Source organism: Myotis lucifugus, unplaced genomic scaffold, assembly GCF_000147115.1.
Source record: "Myotis lucifugus unplaced genomic scaffold, Myoluc2.0 scaffold_0, whole genome shotgun sequence".
NCBI classification, from domain to species: Eukaryota; Metazoa; Chordata; class Mammalia; order Chiroptera; family Vespertilionidae; genus Myotis; species Myotis lucifugus.
The window spans coordinates 53,637,437-53,655,065 of NW_005871048.1; the positions used below are offsets into that span (position 1 = coordinate 53,637,437).

The window sequence follows — 17,629 nt, forward strand, 5'->3', positions numbered from 1 at the left end:
TCTATATATATAAAACCTTAATATGCAAAAAGGCCAAAACAGCAGAACAACTGAACAACCTAACAACCAGTCGCTATGATATGCGCTGACCACCAGGGGGCGCACGAGGAACATGGCTGGCATTGGCAGCAAGTGGCAGAGCAGAGAACATGGCGGGCATTGGCTGTGGCAGGATGGTGGAGATGAACGGGGGTGCCAGACCAAGGCGGGGCGCCGATCGTTGTCATCGGGGTGAGCCTCTGGTGGTTACTGAAAATTCTTTGCTCCCGTGTGCCACAGTCCTGCCCAGCACTCGCACCTGCTGCTGGTGCTGGAGCTGCCACTCGCACCTGCTGCCAGTGCCTGGCGCCGGCCCCAATCGCCCCTCAGGGCTTTTTCACCTCCCCCTGCTCCTGAGGGGCGATTGAGGCCGGCAGCTGACTCTCGCACCCGCTGCCGGTGATGTACCCACTCGCACCTGCTGCTGGCACCAGAACCACCGCTCTCACCCACTGCCGGCGCCGGCCCCGCTTGCACCCACTGTGGACGCCCAGCACTGGTCCCGATCACCCGAGGGCTTCTCCACCTCCCCCTGCTCCTGAGGGGCGATCGGGGCAGCAGCCGCTGCTTGCACCTGTTGACAGTGCCAGCCCCAATCTCTCTGAGCCATCAGTGGGTGCAAGCGGGGCCGGCACTGTCAGCACATGGAGCAGTGACGGCGGGAGCAGGGCTGCCGGCAGACAGGGGACCGGGGGCCACAGTGGGAGGGGCTGGGCGGAGGCACGAAGGATGGGCCGAGACCCACCCCTGACCCACCACAGCCTCGCGGCCCACAGTTCCTTTCAAGGTGCACGAATTCGTGCATTGGGCCCCTAGTTAATATATAATTAATACTATTAATACAATAATATATTGATCCTCTTTTATTCCCCTCAAGAATTTTAGTTTATCTGTCCATTTGGTAAAGATCAATTTAGTTAAAATGAAAGAATTTAATCCATAAACCTACTTCACTGAGTTAAGGCTACATGAAATAAGTAAAAAACAAATGAACCAGTGAGGGGCCTTGGTGGGTCGCCCCTTCTTCCTGTAGGACACGCCACATACCACACAGGGCATGGGGCACTCTGACATACAGAGTAAGGACACCAGTGTTGATCCATAACTAAAATATTAGTCAAGCTGTCCAGCCAGTGTGGCTCAGTGGTTGAGTGTCGGCCCATGAACCAAGAGGTCACTGGTTAGATCCACTGGTTGCAGGCTCGATCTCCAGTAGAGGACGTGCAGGAGGCAGCCAATCAATGCTTCTCTCTCATCAACCTTTCTATCTACCTCTCCTTCCCTCTCTCTCTAAAATAAATAAAAACATATTAAAAATATTAGTCAAACTCAATTTCCTAATTTTTTTTTAAGATTAAAAAATGTCTTGGATGCTAATAATTTTCCCCCCTTACCTTCTGTATCTTTTTGGGCTTCCTACCTGGACAATGAACTTTCTAGAGCAGCAATTTTTAATACGAATGTAACAGGAATTTTTTAAACATGCAATACCCGACTGCATAGTCAGGAGCACTGACCTCTTTTCCCTTAGATTGTCAAATAAAAAAATGACAACAGCCAACACAACAATAGCCATCCAGTGTGAATGAATCAAAATTATACCTATTTTTTGTCAGATCAGCAAATACTACAATATATTTTTTGGTGTGCTGCAGAATTTTAGCAATTGGTTTATGTGTGCCATGAGATGGAAAAGGTTGAAAATCACTGTTCTAGAGCATGAACCATGTCCTTTGGCTGCCACTTAAGTCCTCCCTGCCCATTCTGCTGGGTCAGACGAGGACTTCACAGGAATGGAGATCTGGACGAATAAAATCCTCGAGTCAGGGAAAATCCTCAAGACGTGCCATGCAACTGGACAGAGACCTGTACTTCATGGAGCTTGAATTGTTAAAAAGGACACCACTTCCCTTTGTCCTGTAATAGCTCAGGCCTCCTTCAGGGATATTTGTGAAAATATATCTGTGATCCCCAAATCAAAAAGTTTTTTAATAAACCCCAGCCCATTGAAATGGAATAGCCTTCAAGTTCAGCCTAAAGGGCTGAGCAAACACATTTCAGCTATGGAAATAGCACAGCCCTCCATCTCCGTTCCAGCCCCAAAAAAGCAATGGCTAAATTAAGTCCAAAAGACATTGTAAGCGATAGAGTCATCCTTTTTCTGGTGAGGAAGGAGCTGTGAATAAGGTAACTGTGGGATGAGTCAGCTACTAGACCACCGCTGACCACTCTGCACCCAGGTTTCTGTGGCTAAGAGATACAAAAAACCCAGAGATTCACATTTTTGAGTGTTGCTCTGTACATTTCTACATTGCTAAACCCTGTCATCCAAAAAGCCACTAGTAGTCACACCTCCATTCCCATTTTATATATAGTGTTGCTGAAACTCACACCCTCAAAATCTTTGGAGGAGAATCATATTTCAAAGAAGAGTCCCATGAAGGAATCTATATATAACTCTTTAAAACCCATTGTAAATTGCACGAGAGATATACACACATATACATACTTCTGTCCTGAAAATAACAGATTTTATGCCCCTCTAGGAAGAGGCAGCAACCCTTGGTCAAATACCAAAAGACAGAAATTCAAGTATTTTAACCTCTGTGCTTGGCCAACCAGTTCATTGGGGACAGCTGGGCCAGGCGGTGTGGTTATCTGCCTCTGCTTCAGAAGACAGATGGAGTGAGGGCCGGAGCTTGGAACTCAATGGCTTTTTGGGAAAGAAAAACTCAAAAGTCATTTGAGGGCATCTGGTCCTCAAAACAAGAAAGGAAAAATGCTTAGCACTTACTTTAACACCTGGACATAAAAAAATTGAAATACAAGTCAAGATTCCTGAAAATGGTCCAGGAGTGCCCCCAGAGAGAAGGGTATGAAGTCAGGCCCATAACGCTATAATCACATTAAGCTGCTTTAATCTTTTTTCTTTTAATGGTTTACAATTACAATTCCCAAAAGCAGTGCGAAAAGTTTCAAAGCGAGTGTCTGAAGGGGGATGTTTGGGGTTTGCATCTTCCAAGGCTGGTCAGTCACCAGCGGTGGCTCTGATGGGAGGACCGGAGGTGAGGCAGGTCACTGGGATGAAATTAAAGAGCATCTGTGGATGGAGCTCTACAACCTCAACCCCGTTTAAATCCTGGAAAGTGGCTCTTGTCATGTAATCTCTTCCCTCATAGGACGAATGGACCTTGAGGAGCCATTCTGGAAGTGGCTCTGGACATCGCTTGCAGGCTGGTACTAAGGGTGTGCCAAAGTGGTCAAGTTTCTGAAAGAATGCACCCATTGGCCAGCAAAGGGTTTGCTATTGCTCGGCTACTCACACTTTTTTTTTTTTTTTTTTTTTTTTTTTTTTTTTTTTTATGGAAGGTAGGGGAGAGACAGAGAGAGAGAAACATTGATGTGAGAGTGACACATTGATTGGTTGCCTCCCGCATGTGCTCCAACCAGGGCCGGGGATCGGGCCTGCAACTGAGGTACATGCCTTGACTGGGAATCAAACCAGAGACCCTTCAGTCCTCAGGTCAAAGCTCTATCCACTGAGCCAAACTGGCGAGGGCAACTCACACTTTCTTAAGGCCTTCTGATTCCGGAGGCCTGAGGTGGACTGGGGCAGTTGGAACTTCCCTCCACCAACCATCACGAAGATCTTAGCCTGGTGGGTTTACCAGACTAACCACTCATCTCTCTATAGGGGACCTGAAGGCTGTGAGCATCAGGAGAGGATGCTATGCGGGGAACCCGGATGGGGCACCTCCTGATGCCATCATGACGACACCAGGCACCCAGAGGAGGGGGATGGTGCCTGAGTGACTTCCTGCTCAGGGATGGCTCAGGTGTTGCCATTCTAGGAGACCTCTGAGGGCCGAAACCGTCATCCTAACAGCACAGTTGAGAAACCCATACAGCCTAATGGGAGATAAACTTGACTCAAGCTCCCAGCACTTTCCCGAACTGTGCTCTGCTTCAACCACAAGAGGGCAGATGTGGGTGGAAGATCCTCTGAAGAGCTGAGGAGAGAGCAAGCTCCCTCTGTCCATGCCAAGGGCCATCGGTTCACGTTTAGCTGCTATTAGATAAACTCTTGTGGAGGAGAAACGTTCTAGACATCATCACCATCCATTTAGAGACTGGCTATAAAAAAAATATGTATAGAACATGTAGAAAATCTTGATTTTCTATTTGTTTTCACTGTCAACTGTCAGTTGTTAAGAAAACACACAAACTATCCTAATGTCATTGGTTACTGTTTGTAGTGTTGAAGAGAAAGTTTTAAAATTTGAGTCAGAGGCTCTGAATTCTAGTCCCCCCTCTATTCTTAAGAAAGATAACTGGACCCGGGAAACCACCTGCTGGAACCTCCGTTTCCTCCTCAGGACAATGAGAAAACAGGACTGGGATGAACTCCGAGATGCCACCCAGAAACGAACACATGAAATGAACTCGCAGTGGGGAGAGCAGGCTGAGCAGCATGCAGTGGGCACATGCGTAAGGTCTGCACGCTTCATTTGCACAGCACCCTTGGGGAATGGGCTGTTCCACATGACGAGTTTTCCAGATAATTGAATTTTAAATGCTGAAACTGGTTTTCCTTTAACCTTTTGTAATGGAAATCCTCCTAAAGTGTATTACATGCTTCTCTGGCCTCTTAAACATCATTTAACCTTTCCTGACTATCTCCAGGTCATCATGATGACCACTTCTTACTACAACTACATGCAAATGACTGGAAATGGGGTAGCCCTTTAACAGCGACAGCAAGACCTCCGAGCCCTGAAGAGAGCGCTGGTGCCTTTGGGCATGTGCAGGTAGGCAGGACCCTCCTGCTAAATGGCCCCAGAGACCATATTAAAAAGCTATAATTGGCAATCCTTCCTTTCTTCCATCTCCTACCTCACCACCTGCAGTCATTTCTCCAAGTAACACCTTCTAGCAGCCTCTTCACACTGGGTTTTAAGTCTGCTATAACCTAGACAGAACTCAAGGTTGCCATGGGTAACCGGGGCCTGAGCTTGTAACAACCCTAAATTTAATTTTACACACAATTTAAAGCCAGTGGGTACTGTGCTGAAGATTGCTTCTGGCCAGGGCTGATCTTCAGCTAGTCCACCCAGTATGCAATGCTTCTAGACCAGTTGGCCAATCACCCTGAGCCCCCAGGCCCTCCAGCCAGCCCAGAAACCGGTTCTTGCATGTGCTGACATTCTTTCCAATTGGCTAGAACCCACGCCATACTGGTTGCTCAATATTGGAACATCAGCCTGGTTTCTGGGTTGAAGATTATTCTCTCCTGCTCAGTGAATTGCCAGGGTTTGAAGCTCTTCTCTGTCCCTCAAACTCAAAGGCCTTTTCTCCGTTACATTGTCAACCAGGTTGGGTGTTAAAACCTTTGCCTGGCTGCTGTGGCTCAGTGGTTGAGCATCAACCCATGAACCAGGAGGTCATGGTTTGATTCCAGGCCAGGGCACATGCCCGGGTTGCGAGCTTGATCCCCAGTGGGGGACATGCAGGAAGCAGCCAATCAATGATTCTCTCTCATCATTGATGTTTCTCTCTCTCTTTCTGAAATCAATAAAAACATATATATTTTTTTTCCATAAAACATATATTTTTAAAAAGCTACCTTTGATTGAAAACCTACCATGTGCCAGATGCCTAGTCAGTACATTATATAAGTCACCTTATCTCATCCACTAAAGGACCCTGTTGAGGAATAGCATCAGCCTCCACAGCTGAGAAACCTGCCCCTCACATGGCCAGTAAATGGGTCTGGGAGCCAGGTCCACCCCTCCGAGGCCTGCACTTTGCACTGCCCTCGGCCCGAGTTTATGAACGCACAAGCAAGTCCAGTCAAGGGTCACATCCTGAAAAATATATTTTAAGTGAAACATGGGCCCTTTTACTTTTCAGAAAAGGCTACTTGTTTTTCGTGTGTGGGTTGTTTTAATTAATTCCACATTTTGTTACCAATTTGGAACACTCTGTCCTCTGGGAACAGAGCGGGTGTACTTATAGAAAGCTAGCTGAGGGAGGGAGGGACTAGGCTATAAAGTGTTTGTAGGATCTAATTTAAAAAAGCCTTCCCGGTTCTCCCTGCACCAAACAAAAGTAAACAGAGCATTCTAGAAAAGCCAGTCTTCCCCAGAGTAGGGGTGACAGACTCTCACACAAAAACTTTGCTCTGTGTGTTACCAGCTATGCCTGCAAAACAGAGCATGTGCTATCAAACATAACTAAGATCCCTCTCCATTCCCAAAAGTTCTCTGTAAGTTCACTCCAGAGCAATGCACTTCCCACTCGAAAAATGAGGGGCTCTCAGAGCTACTGGGGGACCTGGAAGCAAACTGTAGACCTCAGGAGTCTCAGCCAGTGACAAGGCAGTGATGGGTCTGTGACTTGGGGACAGGCACAGATTTAACTTTGGAGCTGGCTCGGGGGTACAGAAGGATGCCAAACCCATGGCTATGAATGCTGTTGTCTCCCCAGGGAAGAATTTTTCAAATTGACCCTAAGCTAATTTTTAAAATAAACAAACCATGACCTCATCTTCCACATTTTGCACCTGCTCCTCCCACAGCTAACACACACACACAACAATTTTCAATGTTCTCTTCCAAAAACATTCACAGGGCTCTAGTTTCCAGAGTAACTCTTATGGGGGGGGGGGGGGGGGTGGCGGGGAGACTGACGGAAAAACTGACTAGCCATAGGTGACAGGGTCAAACATCGGCTGTATTAGTTCCCTAGGGCTGCCATAAAAAAGCACCACAAACTGAGTAGTTTAAGCCACAGAAATGTATTGTCTCCCAGTTCTGGAAGCGAAAAGTCCAAGATCAAGGTGTTGGTGGAGCCACGCTCCCTCTGGGGGGACAGGGAATGATATACTCCGGGCCCTGATCCCAGCTTCCGAGGGTTCCTCGGCTTGTGGCAGCGTAACTCCCATCTTCACACATCTTCTCCTGTGAGCAGGTCTTTGCCCTTTTTATAAGGACACTGTCCTACTGGATTAGGGGCCCATCCTACTACCACCTGGCCTCATGTTAAGTAATTAAATCTGCAATGGCCTTCTTTCCAAGTAAGGCCATGTGCGGAGGTACCAGGGATTAGGATTTCTTCATATAAGTTTTGGGGCGACACAGTTCAACCCATAACATCATCTAAGATAGTTCTGAACTCAAAATCGAACTCAAGAGAAGGATCAGAATGAACTGCCCAACAGATCACCTTATATTATGATCGTAAGTAATAGTGTGGATGATTTCTCATGTTGGCAGGGTGGGTGGGAAGTTGGTGTGCTGACCCCTGAAATCTGTTCATTGCAAGGGTGAACGGAGGACAACCGTTGGCTGATGTGGGCTCTCTACAGAACCCTAGTTCCTGCTCACCACATTTCAGGACGAAGCCTACTAAGGTACGTGCAAACATTTAGTGTTGAAGGAAACCCCGCCACTTACCTGGCCCCACTGACATCAACTCCGACCATCAGCTGCCCATTCAAGGAGAGGATCTCATCGCGCAGGCGGACCTTCCCACTCTTCCCTGCCGGGCTGTTCTTCCTCAGCTCCGTCACCCAGATGCAGCCCACGTCCAGCACGGGGCCCTGGTGGGTCTTCCTCTTCTTGCCCCCCCTGCGCTTTTCTCCATAGTCCCCGAAAACGGGGATGTTCCCGAAACTGAGGCCCACCGTCTCCGTGTCCCCCAGCTCCTTGGTGAGGTACACGGTACAGATCTCCATCCCGGGGGGGCTGCGGTCAGGGGGCACCGCGCTCTCATCCACGGCGAAGTTCAGCTGGATGTACTCTCGCAGCTTCTGGATGGCCGCCTGGCACAGCCGCTGCTCCGGCCCCGCCCCGCCCTCCCGCAGGCTGTTCTCCAGCCACCGGCAGAGCAGGGGCAGGTGCAGCACCGCGTTGTCCTGGGTGATGGGCATGGCGCTCACTCCCAGACACCAGCATCATGAGAGGACCTGCTCCTGGGGGCCGGACCCCGCGGGGCCCCACGTCCCTTGGGGACCCTGGCTGTCATCGGCTGTGTTCATGTTCAGGCTGGCAGACGAGGGGTGCCTGCTCGAGACGGGGCTGTTTGCCGTGGCAAGAGGAGGACGGGACACACACCGACAGTGGGACGATCTTTGCAGCTGGAGTGCTCAGCGAGGGACAGAAGGAAGCCTCCGACAGGTCTTCGCTTGGTTCATATCACAGCAGGGCCCGTGCAAATGGCCCAGAAATGGGATGGCCCTTCATCAGCGACAGCATGGCCTCCGCCGGATTCATTCACACCTGGAAGAGGAAAAAACAAAAAATTCCTTCCAGTCACAACAGTGAGCCTTCTCACACAGAACACAGGGCCTCTTGTATGACTGAAGGCAATGTTTGCTTTCTGAGCCAGAAGCCTTAATGCCGCTCCCCATCCCCCAGCTTGGCTCCCTCCGCGCAGTATACACAGACACACAGATAGACAGACAGACAGACACACAAACACACACACACCCCCTTCCCTCAGACAGACACCTCTGGAACACTGGCTTTCTCCAGGAAGTTTCCCTGACCAGCGGGGAAATGAGATGACTTTTGCCAGGACAACCCCCATCAAGCTCACATCCAACAGGAGGCTGTGTGACAAGACACAGAAGATCGCAGAGGGGTTCTGGAAACATTTAAGACCTTACATACCTAGGAAGTTGAAATCTATCTCTATTTGCCTTGATCTATCCAACAGCATACACAGGGAGGCTCTCTATTCCAGAACTATGTTCTTACAATACTACCGAGAGGAGCAATAACAATCAACCGCACAGAGAGACTCTAGGACAGCACCAGTCCTGAGCTCAGCCACTAACTCCACCTTCATCACGTAGGTCCACAGGACATCCTGTCCCTTGGCATCCTACAGCTCTTAGTCTCCTTGCTTCTTTTCCGTTGGAAAGCTGTTAATACCAACCTACCCACAGCCTTCTCCTCCAGAGAAATGTTTCCCCATGCTTCTGGGTGAAAAGACTCAGCCCCTCCCTGGCTGGCCCTTGAATGCAGGTCTTAGTGCCATGATGCACTCACCAGCCTGCAGGGCTGGCTGCAGCAGAGGGCTGGGCTGTCCTGCCCCCACTGAATTCTGCACAGTGCGGGGCACATCACTGCCCCCCCACCCACCCCGGAAAAAGGTTAATTGAATTTCATCACCAATCCTTCTTCTCCACCAAAGAAAATTTTCACCTTCATCCCCTGTAAATGCAGAAAAATGACCCCTTTCACTCTCTTCTCTGAACCTCACTTTCGCCCGGAGAAAGTCAATATAAACTGTGCCATCAAAGATGGAAAACATTCTTCACCTTCTCAGGAAATGATTTAACAAGAAATAATAATAAATGGGAGAGGTGTCAGAAGCCATGTCAATAATAAATAACCTTATTACTCAGTAACCATAAAGAAATGTCTCGTATCGTAAGTTTTGATTTTCCAGAGAACTCGAGGGCCAGCTATTAATGGGTTCCAAGTAAATTAAAAGTTTAGCAAATATCATCTACATAAGCACATGCCTACTAAAAAGAAATGCAAAAATCAAACAAAAGATAATACACAAAAATGGAATGTTCCCTTTGGCCAAAATAAGTAACACCTCTCACTGAAAAGTAATGCCATACAGACATATTAAGATCCTATGAATAAGTCAGAATATTTTCCATCAGGCCTAGCAACCTTTCTAAGTCTCCTTTTCCTCATCTGTAAAATGAGAAAGTTAAGCTAAGTGATCTCTAAGGTCTCTCAAACGCCACAGAGAGATTCTCAAATGCAGTGACCGTGTCATATTCAACAACATGCTCCCTACCCCGGCAGTGCTGTCACCTTGCAGACTCTCGATGACTTCAAACTATTTTTTAAAGATCCTTTGAATTCAAATTTTAATGGTCTATCATTCAAGATGTTGTCTCAGTTCCAATGGTTCCATACACATGAAAACAGAGTAAATATCTTGGGCAAGATACTCTTTAAGTAAGTCTGATTGAAGAAAACCGAACTTAAGAGTAATCGAGAATTTTTTTTTTCCTGATGTCAACTTGTATGCACTCAATATGTATTTATTGAACATCAATTAAGAACCAGGCCTTGATCTTGGCACTAGGAATATACTGTCAACAAGGCAAATTCGTTGCCCTGAAAGAATTCATAGACTAGTGGGGAGATGCATAAAGAAATGGAAACTAGCATGTAATAAGTCTATGACAACCCTTTTAACAGAATCGACAGAGGTGCACTCCTACAGCCATGTTCACATAACCAGCCCCCAGCCCTGGGGTGGGGCCAGAACTGGGCATCTCATGCAGGTGGAATAGAGTTCTGCTCTGAGAACTGAGCCCCAGGGCCTAGAGAGCAAGGGTCTAGACTCAAGTGTGTGGTGAGAACTATAATTTGTGAACTAGGGATTGTGGATGGCAATATCCTACCTGCTGTGTTAACTGAGTAGCAAAAGGGCCATCTTGCCAAGAAATAAAATTGACCAGTAGAAGGCAAAGATGCAAGGCTAGGGAAAGAGGGCGCTCTGGTTCCCGCAGCCATCCTGGTCTTAGCTGCAGCCATCCTGGATGGGGGATGCAGTGCTGACCCTCAATCTGAAAGACCGTATCAATCCTTGCAATAAATTACATTTTTAAAAGTTAACTACTTAAAAGAAAGAAAAATGGTAAAGAAAAACTGAACTAAAAAAAAAAACCCACACCTTTTAATGAAAATGAACGCTACCTTGAGTTGTTTTCTAGAATTTGCAACTCAAAAGTTGTTAAATGACACATTGGAGGAGCAAAGCTGATTGGCTTAGCTTGGAGCAGTTGTCCATCTGTCGTCCAGCCAGTTATGGCCAAGGGGGTGGAGTCATGAGGTTCCCATATGGTGCCAGAAGCCCACCCTCTGACCTTAAGTATGGTGAGGGCAGGGAAGGAGTTTTCAGAAAAATGAAAAATTATTTCAAGTGTACAGACACCCTCAAGGACCGCAGCTTTTACTTTTTTTTTTTTTTAAAGATATTTTTATTGATTTCAGAGAGGAAGGGAGAAGGAGAGAGATAGAAACATCAATGATGAGAGAGAATCATTGATCGGCTGTCTCCTGCACGCCCCCTACCGGGCATCGAGCCCACAACCCAGGCATGTGCCCTTGGCCAGAATCAAATCTGGGGCCCTTCAGTCCCCAGGCCAACACTCTATCCACTGAGCCAAACTGGTCTTACTTTGATGTTCATGGGCTATACAACTTTTCAACTCCATACCTATAATTGGAAATTTTCCGGTAATCCTTCCAGCCCCCTGTTCTATAAATGGCTTTTCCTGGGATTTTCTATAAACAAGGGAAGTAGAGCTATTCCGATCCATCTCAATAATTTGAGATGACTCAGGATATAAGGAAAGGTGCACAATTTTTCAACAGTATGTAAAGTCTGGTTCTTCCACAATATCCACGAAACATTCCAGTGAACAAAACGTTGACCCAGAGATGGACAGAAGGACAGAACTCTGCAAATGGTTACAGATACCGACATCCCTGTTAGGCTGACTCCGCAACGGTCTCAAAGCCTCTCATTCTGAAGATCAATCCACGTCAACAGTGAGCAGAACTGTGGACGTGGAGGTCCGAGGCTTGGTCCCACTCACTTCTATCATTTATAATTCTCCAGTTAGTCTCATCCCAAGCAAACAGCCATGATAATTTAAATTAATGTTGAGTAGCCTGAAGCTGACAGCCTTAGCATTCAAAATAAATGCTTCTGTTACTAAGGTAATTGATACTGTGTTTAATGTCTACCAACTTTCTTGGATCCCCTTTCAGCTAACTTGTGCACTCACAACAGGGAGATATTACTCACGAGGGGGTGGAAACTAGTTCCAGGATCGGGGGGCTGAAAAAGTCTTAGCTATTCTAAAGGTCAGTGCCCCATCTCACAAAGCTCAGTCCTATCTGGGCAAAAAAAATCTTACTCCTTAGTATTTAATTTCTGTGTTCAAGAGAATTCAATTTAATTTTTAATTTTAACTTAAATACATTAAAATCTTTTCCCTGGGGTGAAGAGAGGGGGACAAGAATGAAAATGGCCGGGAAACCCTGAACTAAGTGAAACCAATCATCTGCCCAAAGTCACAGGCCGAATCGCCCAAAATGCAGAGGCTAAGCCTTGAACCTGACCGCAGTTATCCAGACCTCGCTTCAGAGTCAGATGCACAGTAGGCTGTCTTGTTCGAACTCCCTCTTGCGAAGTGTCCTGGATTCTTGCCGCCCTCCTATGCTGACCTCTGCTAAGTTCCTAGTTCCTAAACCTTCATCTCATCTTCCTCCCTTCTGGACTGGATTCCTCTTTTGACTTTTAGAAAATGCTCCACATTTTAAAGGAAAAAAAGTGTTGATTAAATGCCTACTAGTCATTTATTCAACAGAGGTTCATTGAATGAGTGTCCATCACTTGCTGGGCCCTGAACAAAACAGACAGCGTTCCTACAAACCTTCATGAAATAATGGTGAATTAGTAAAGGTAAAATGCTACAACGTGGGATGATAATTTGTACCATGAAGAGAACTGTGACTGTGGTCGTGTCAGAAGCTAGTGAGTGACGGGGGATTAGGAGCAGGGGGGCAGCGGGGAGAAGGCCACTCTGAGAAGAGACCTGAATAAATGAGACTGAGGAGAGAGAGTACTTGTGGGAAGGCTGTTCTCTGACAGGGGGCAGAGACTCCAAGGTGAGAGCCTGCTTGGCTGCCTGAGGAGAAGAGATGATGGGTGTGGAAATGCCCCCAGTGAGCTGGATTGGATGCTTCCCCACCATCTTATTCTCTCCTCCAACTCTCACAACCACCTTGTAAAACAAGGGCATCTGACTCCATTTCACCAACACTGGCAGGGCTAAATGTTGTTGATTCACAGCTATTACTGAGCTCCTACTTTGACTTGGGGGCACCAAAAACAGCAATAAAAACAACAACAACCCAGGGTACCTGGTTGGTGTAGCTCAATGATTGAGTGTCAACCTAAGAACCAGGAGGTCACGGTTCGATTCCCGGTCAGGGCACATGCCCAGGTTTCGGGCTCAGTCCCCAGTAGGGAGCATGTGGGAAGCAGCCAATTGATGATTCTCTCTCATTATTGATGTTTCTATCTCTCTCCCTCTCCCTTCCTCTCTAAAATCAATACAAATTATATTTTAAAAACAAACAAATCAGGGCATGTTTCTTAAAGGGCTAAAAGCACACATGAATTCATGCAATGGTTTACTAGTACCATTGTGCAGTCCCAGGTGTTACAGACAAACCCACCACTGCCTGAGAAAGTGTAAATATGAATGACTGACTCCTTTGGGTTGGCTTATGTTTTGGAAGACAAAGGCACTAGCTAAGTTTTAACTATCTACATGGCTGACAAGACTAACCAGATGGCTGTGCATATGAGACAGAAGAATGTGATCCAGCCTTTATGTCATGCAACAAGGGTTAACTGTGCCAGGCACTGCACTAGGCTGGGGAGGAAAAGATGAAGAGCCCGTGGGGCCTGGGGGGAGAAAGAGCGTTAACTAAAGTGTGCGAAGGGCGACGATGTGGTACATTCGGGGGCACATGACAGATTCTGGAATATGTGGCTTTCCAAGGTCTATGCTGGGATTTTAGGGAATGAGAAAGGTGTTCCCATATAAATTCCAGAAGGTGAGGAGCTCGAAGGGACCTCAGGGATTGCGGCATCCAGCCTTCAATTTTACAGATGAGAGAAATGCACAGTGAGATAGGACCAAGATCCTTCCATTTCTGGGTCTGATGACCCTTGAAAAACAGGGGAAAAACCTGAATGGAATGAAAAAGGATGATGTGGCAGCTATTTTGAAAATCTAATACTTGAAGATAGTGTATATGCTAAAACATGAATCATTTATCCAGGTAGCAAAAATATGGGAGTGAGTAGAAATTAAAAGATTCATGAGACATCATGCATGTTCTTTCTCAAGATGAGTGCAAGAAAACAGATGGAGACCAGAACATCAAAATGAAGATTATACACCATTTGTTCCCTACATTTTTGTAAAATACATTTGCTACGGCTTCAGATACAGAAACAAGTTTGCACGTGTGCAGTTTAAGATGGTTTACTCCGGATTTGGCCAGTCCTGGACTAATAAGATTCCTGGAGTTTCAGTATCTTAGTTCTAAAGGAGCATAATGGTTGGGGAAAGAGGGCATTTATGAGGTACTGTTTATATTGTGAATTGCCAATTTAATACTTTGAAGCAGTTGCTATCTACCAAGTGGGTAATTGGCTGAGACAATCACAGCTTCGGTGTCAGCAGCAAGATAATCATGAGGTCACCGTGGTTGCCCATTTTAATGTGACCTTCCTGTTCACCTTGTATGGACTGGGCAGCCATGATGCCACCAATCTGTCATCCGCAACCCTAGAGATCACGCCCTCAACATACAGCATGCATTAGAATAAGTTCTTCTTCAATTAGACTGGAGTTATTGTTTAAAAAATAGTTATTTTACAACATTTTACAAGTGTTCCTTTCAGAACAATTGTGCTGTTGAGATGCTTCCGGTGTTTACGCTTTTGGGCAAATAGTCCACTTAACTGTATTTGAATTCTCAGCATGTAACTGCATAGGCGCTGACCTCATCCTTAATTAAGAATGACTCAAATATTTATAATGGCCAGCAGTATACTCTGCTATTACCTAACTGCAGGTCCCCAGGCAAATCATTTAACATCTTTGAGCCTCAGTTTCCTTATCTGCCAAATGAGGTGATTCTTCTAAGTTTCCTTCCACTTCCAGCATTTTCCTGGACTTTGGAGCTGAGTTAGCAAGTCAGGGAGGGAGTCACTAGCCTCATTAAGAAGCACATACACAACACATGGAAGCTTTAAACTGCAGAAGAGATGGGCCAAACTGCTTTATCAGGTTTTGAGTATCTGCCAAGACAAGGGAGGAAGGGGGCCCCTGGGGTGGTTTTACATTCACGTGCTTAGAACCAGCGTTCAGCTCGTCCAGAGGCAAGAAGAAATATATCTTACAGAATCAAAGCTCTTTGGTGCAGCAGAAAGAACCAAGGTTTCAAGAAGGGAGGAGGAATCAATAGGAAATCCGGTGTTCCCATTGAGGCCCCACAGATGCTCCGATTTGGCAAGCGACTGAATTGTGCAGAGACCGGCCTCTACTCCTCCCCTCCCCACCACTTGCAGGACCCTGGGCTGGAGCGCCTGGTGCAGAGAGAGTATCCTCAGAGGAAACCAAGGGATCACAGAGCACAAAGGTCCAGCCGTGGGCCACTCAGAGAAGCATCCCGTTTTCCCAGACCTCCCTGTGGGAAAGACCTCAGACAGTGATCCTCAGAAGGCAAGTCCAAGTCCATGGGAGAGAAAAGAGAATCCTCATCTGACCTCTTCCAGGCCGGAAATCAGAATGAAGGAGAAGGGAAGATGGCGAAGGAGTGCGAGATACCAGTCCCCGCACTCTGAATGGCCCCCACAGCTACTCGTGCTCCATCTTGGTTTTAAAAGAGGTGGGAGAGAAATCCAGCAGAGAGAAAGTGAGATGAGATGGCAGAGACGGGAAGGAACTGGGCTGGAAATCATCAAATTGAGATTCAACTCCGGACACTGCCGTGATGCCCTTGGGGAAAGGTCCCCAGATATGAGGAGGTTGGACCCACTATCTTTTAAGACCCTGCTGGCGCTGTGTCAATGTTAATGTGTGGGGCCTGTGCGTAGGTAAAAGATGTGGCTGAGGAAGGCCACTGGTAGGTCAAGGAGATGCTACAAGGAGACCCTGATCTTGGTTGACTCCCCACCATCCAGGTCCACAGGCTCCCAGGCTCAGAAGCATGAATTCTGCCTGCACATTGAAAGAGCATCTGCCTCTCAAGCATGGATATACTGCTACCAGCAAGAAGGCTCGCTCATTAATTTCCCATTGAAAACACAGTTATTAAGTGGGCAGGATGTTTGCATCGACCTGATCTATGCCTGCTTTTCCTGCAGGCAGGACGCAGAGGAAGGCAAACCTCGGGACAAGGAGAACCTGCTGAGCACAGGGGGGCCCCAGCTGAGGCACCATCTCGGCCTCTCCAGCCTGGGCTTTGCCAAGGACACTGCCCACTTAGCCTAGACTCGCCTGCGCTAGACAGCACCCGAAAAGGCATCGCCAACATCTGGTTCCTGGAGCTTTCCCTTCCTGCTCTCTGCACGAACTCCACCCCGCTTCTACTCACACCCCTCTCTCCAAACTACATAGCACGGCACCAGTGAGTGTCCATTTCTACTCTCTGAATTATGGCACAATCACATTTTAGTCCCTCGTCCCTAAGATGACTCTAATTCCAGTTTTGGATTCTATTAGTTTTATGGACAGTTTCTTAATTTGGGCATTTCTGGGGCTGACGATTCAGCCACGAGTGAGGTGTTTCCTAGTTTCATTCTCAACACAGCAATTTGTCTTCTGTGTTTCTAAGTTCAGGGCTGTGGGGAAGGGTCTCACTATTGCCCCCAAGGACCAAGGACACCTTCCAGATTTAACAAAACTGTAGGAACTACAAAGCGGGCATGCGGCGGGCCTCTACAGTGCAGCTCTCACCTGCTCAGAACAGTTCCCCGGGGCAGCGTGCGAGAGGCAGGACGGGAGGGGCAGAACCAGAGCCACCAAGGAAAAGCCAGAGGAGTCCATGTTCTCGTGACCACTCTTGGCCCCAGCCCTGCTGAGGAGCCGTATGCCGCTGAAACTGCAGACAGCTCCGGCATTTCCCAGGGCCCTGCGGCCCTGTGGCTGCCCCCTCTTCACTGTGACACAGATGGGGGAACAGATTGAGAGGGGCCCCCGATTCAGTCGACAGAGCGCTAGGTGCCCGTGGTGTCAGTCGGCAAAAACTCACTTCGGATTGGAAGCAGGTTCTCATCCAGCAGGCAAAGTCTCTTGCCAGGAAAATAGGAAATTGGAATTTAAAAAACAAAGAAACAAAAAACAAACCTTTAGCGTTCTCTGCATTGGAGATAAGGTAGGCACTAGGGCATGTCTCTATTGGGGGGACATGTAGCCAGTCGGGTCCATTATGGGTTTAAAGGTTTAGGACAGAAATCTAGTCTTTACTTGGCTAAGCCTGCGGAGATAGGCGCTGTGGGAAACAGACGCCCCCAGGCACCCTGCTGATCTGGGGAATTACCAACAGGAACAAAAATGGCTATTACCTGCCACCCACCGAGTTCCGCTGAAGCCTTTTCAACAGGCTTTAGGCACCCTGGTCTTTTGCCTGCAGGCTCCGCATCACTGCCCCTGGAAGCTGAGCGCCTGGACGGTGCCAAGTCAGGCTCTACAGGAATCCTGCGAAGAGGACTGAAGACCTGCTCTCAACCTGAAATCGTAAGTCTCTTTGCCCGAGGAGGTGATTAAAAACTTGGCCTACCTCCCCGTGCGATGCTCCTGGCCCCTGCCTGGCGGGCCCCAGTGCTGGCCCTGTTCTCTCCTGCTCGTCTAGTCATTCCCACCCCACGGCTCTCCAAGTCTCTCCATTACACCTTCCACCCGGGCCCTTTCCCACGCGTCTCATGACCGGAAAAGAAATGGAAAGAGAGGCGCCTGTGC

The 17,629-nt window shown here is 47.6% G+C and overlaps 1 protein-coding gene across 1 annotated transcript in view; it reads right to left on the reverse strand.

Annotated features, from left to right (window-relative positions):
* PDZD2 (PDZ domain containing 2) overlaps nucleotides 1-17,629 on the reverse strand; it is a 227,294-nt gene that overhangs the window by 193,925 nt on the left and 15,740 nt on the right. Inside the window, 1 exon segment of the mRNA XM_006081480.3 lies at nucleotides 7,494-8,318. Coding sequence (XP_006081542.2) covers nucleotides 7,494-7,969 — 476 coding nt within the window. The 5' untranslated portion in view covers nucleotides 7,970-8,318.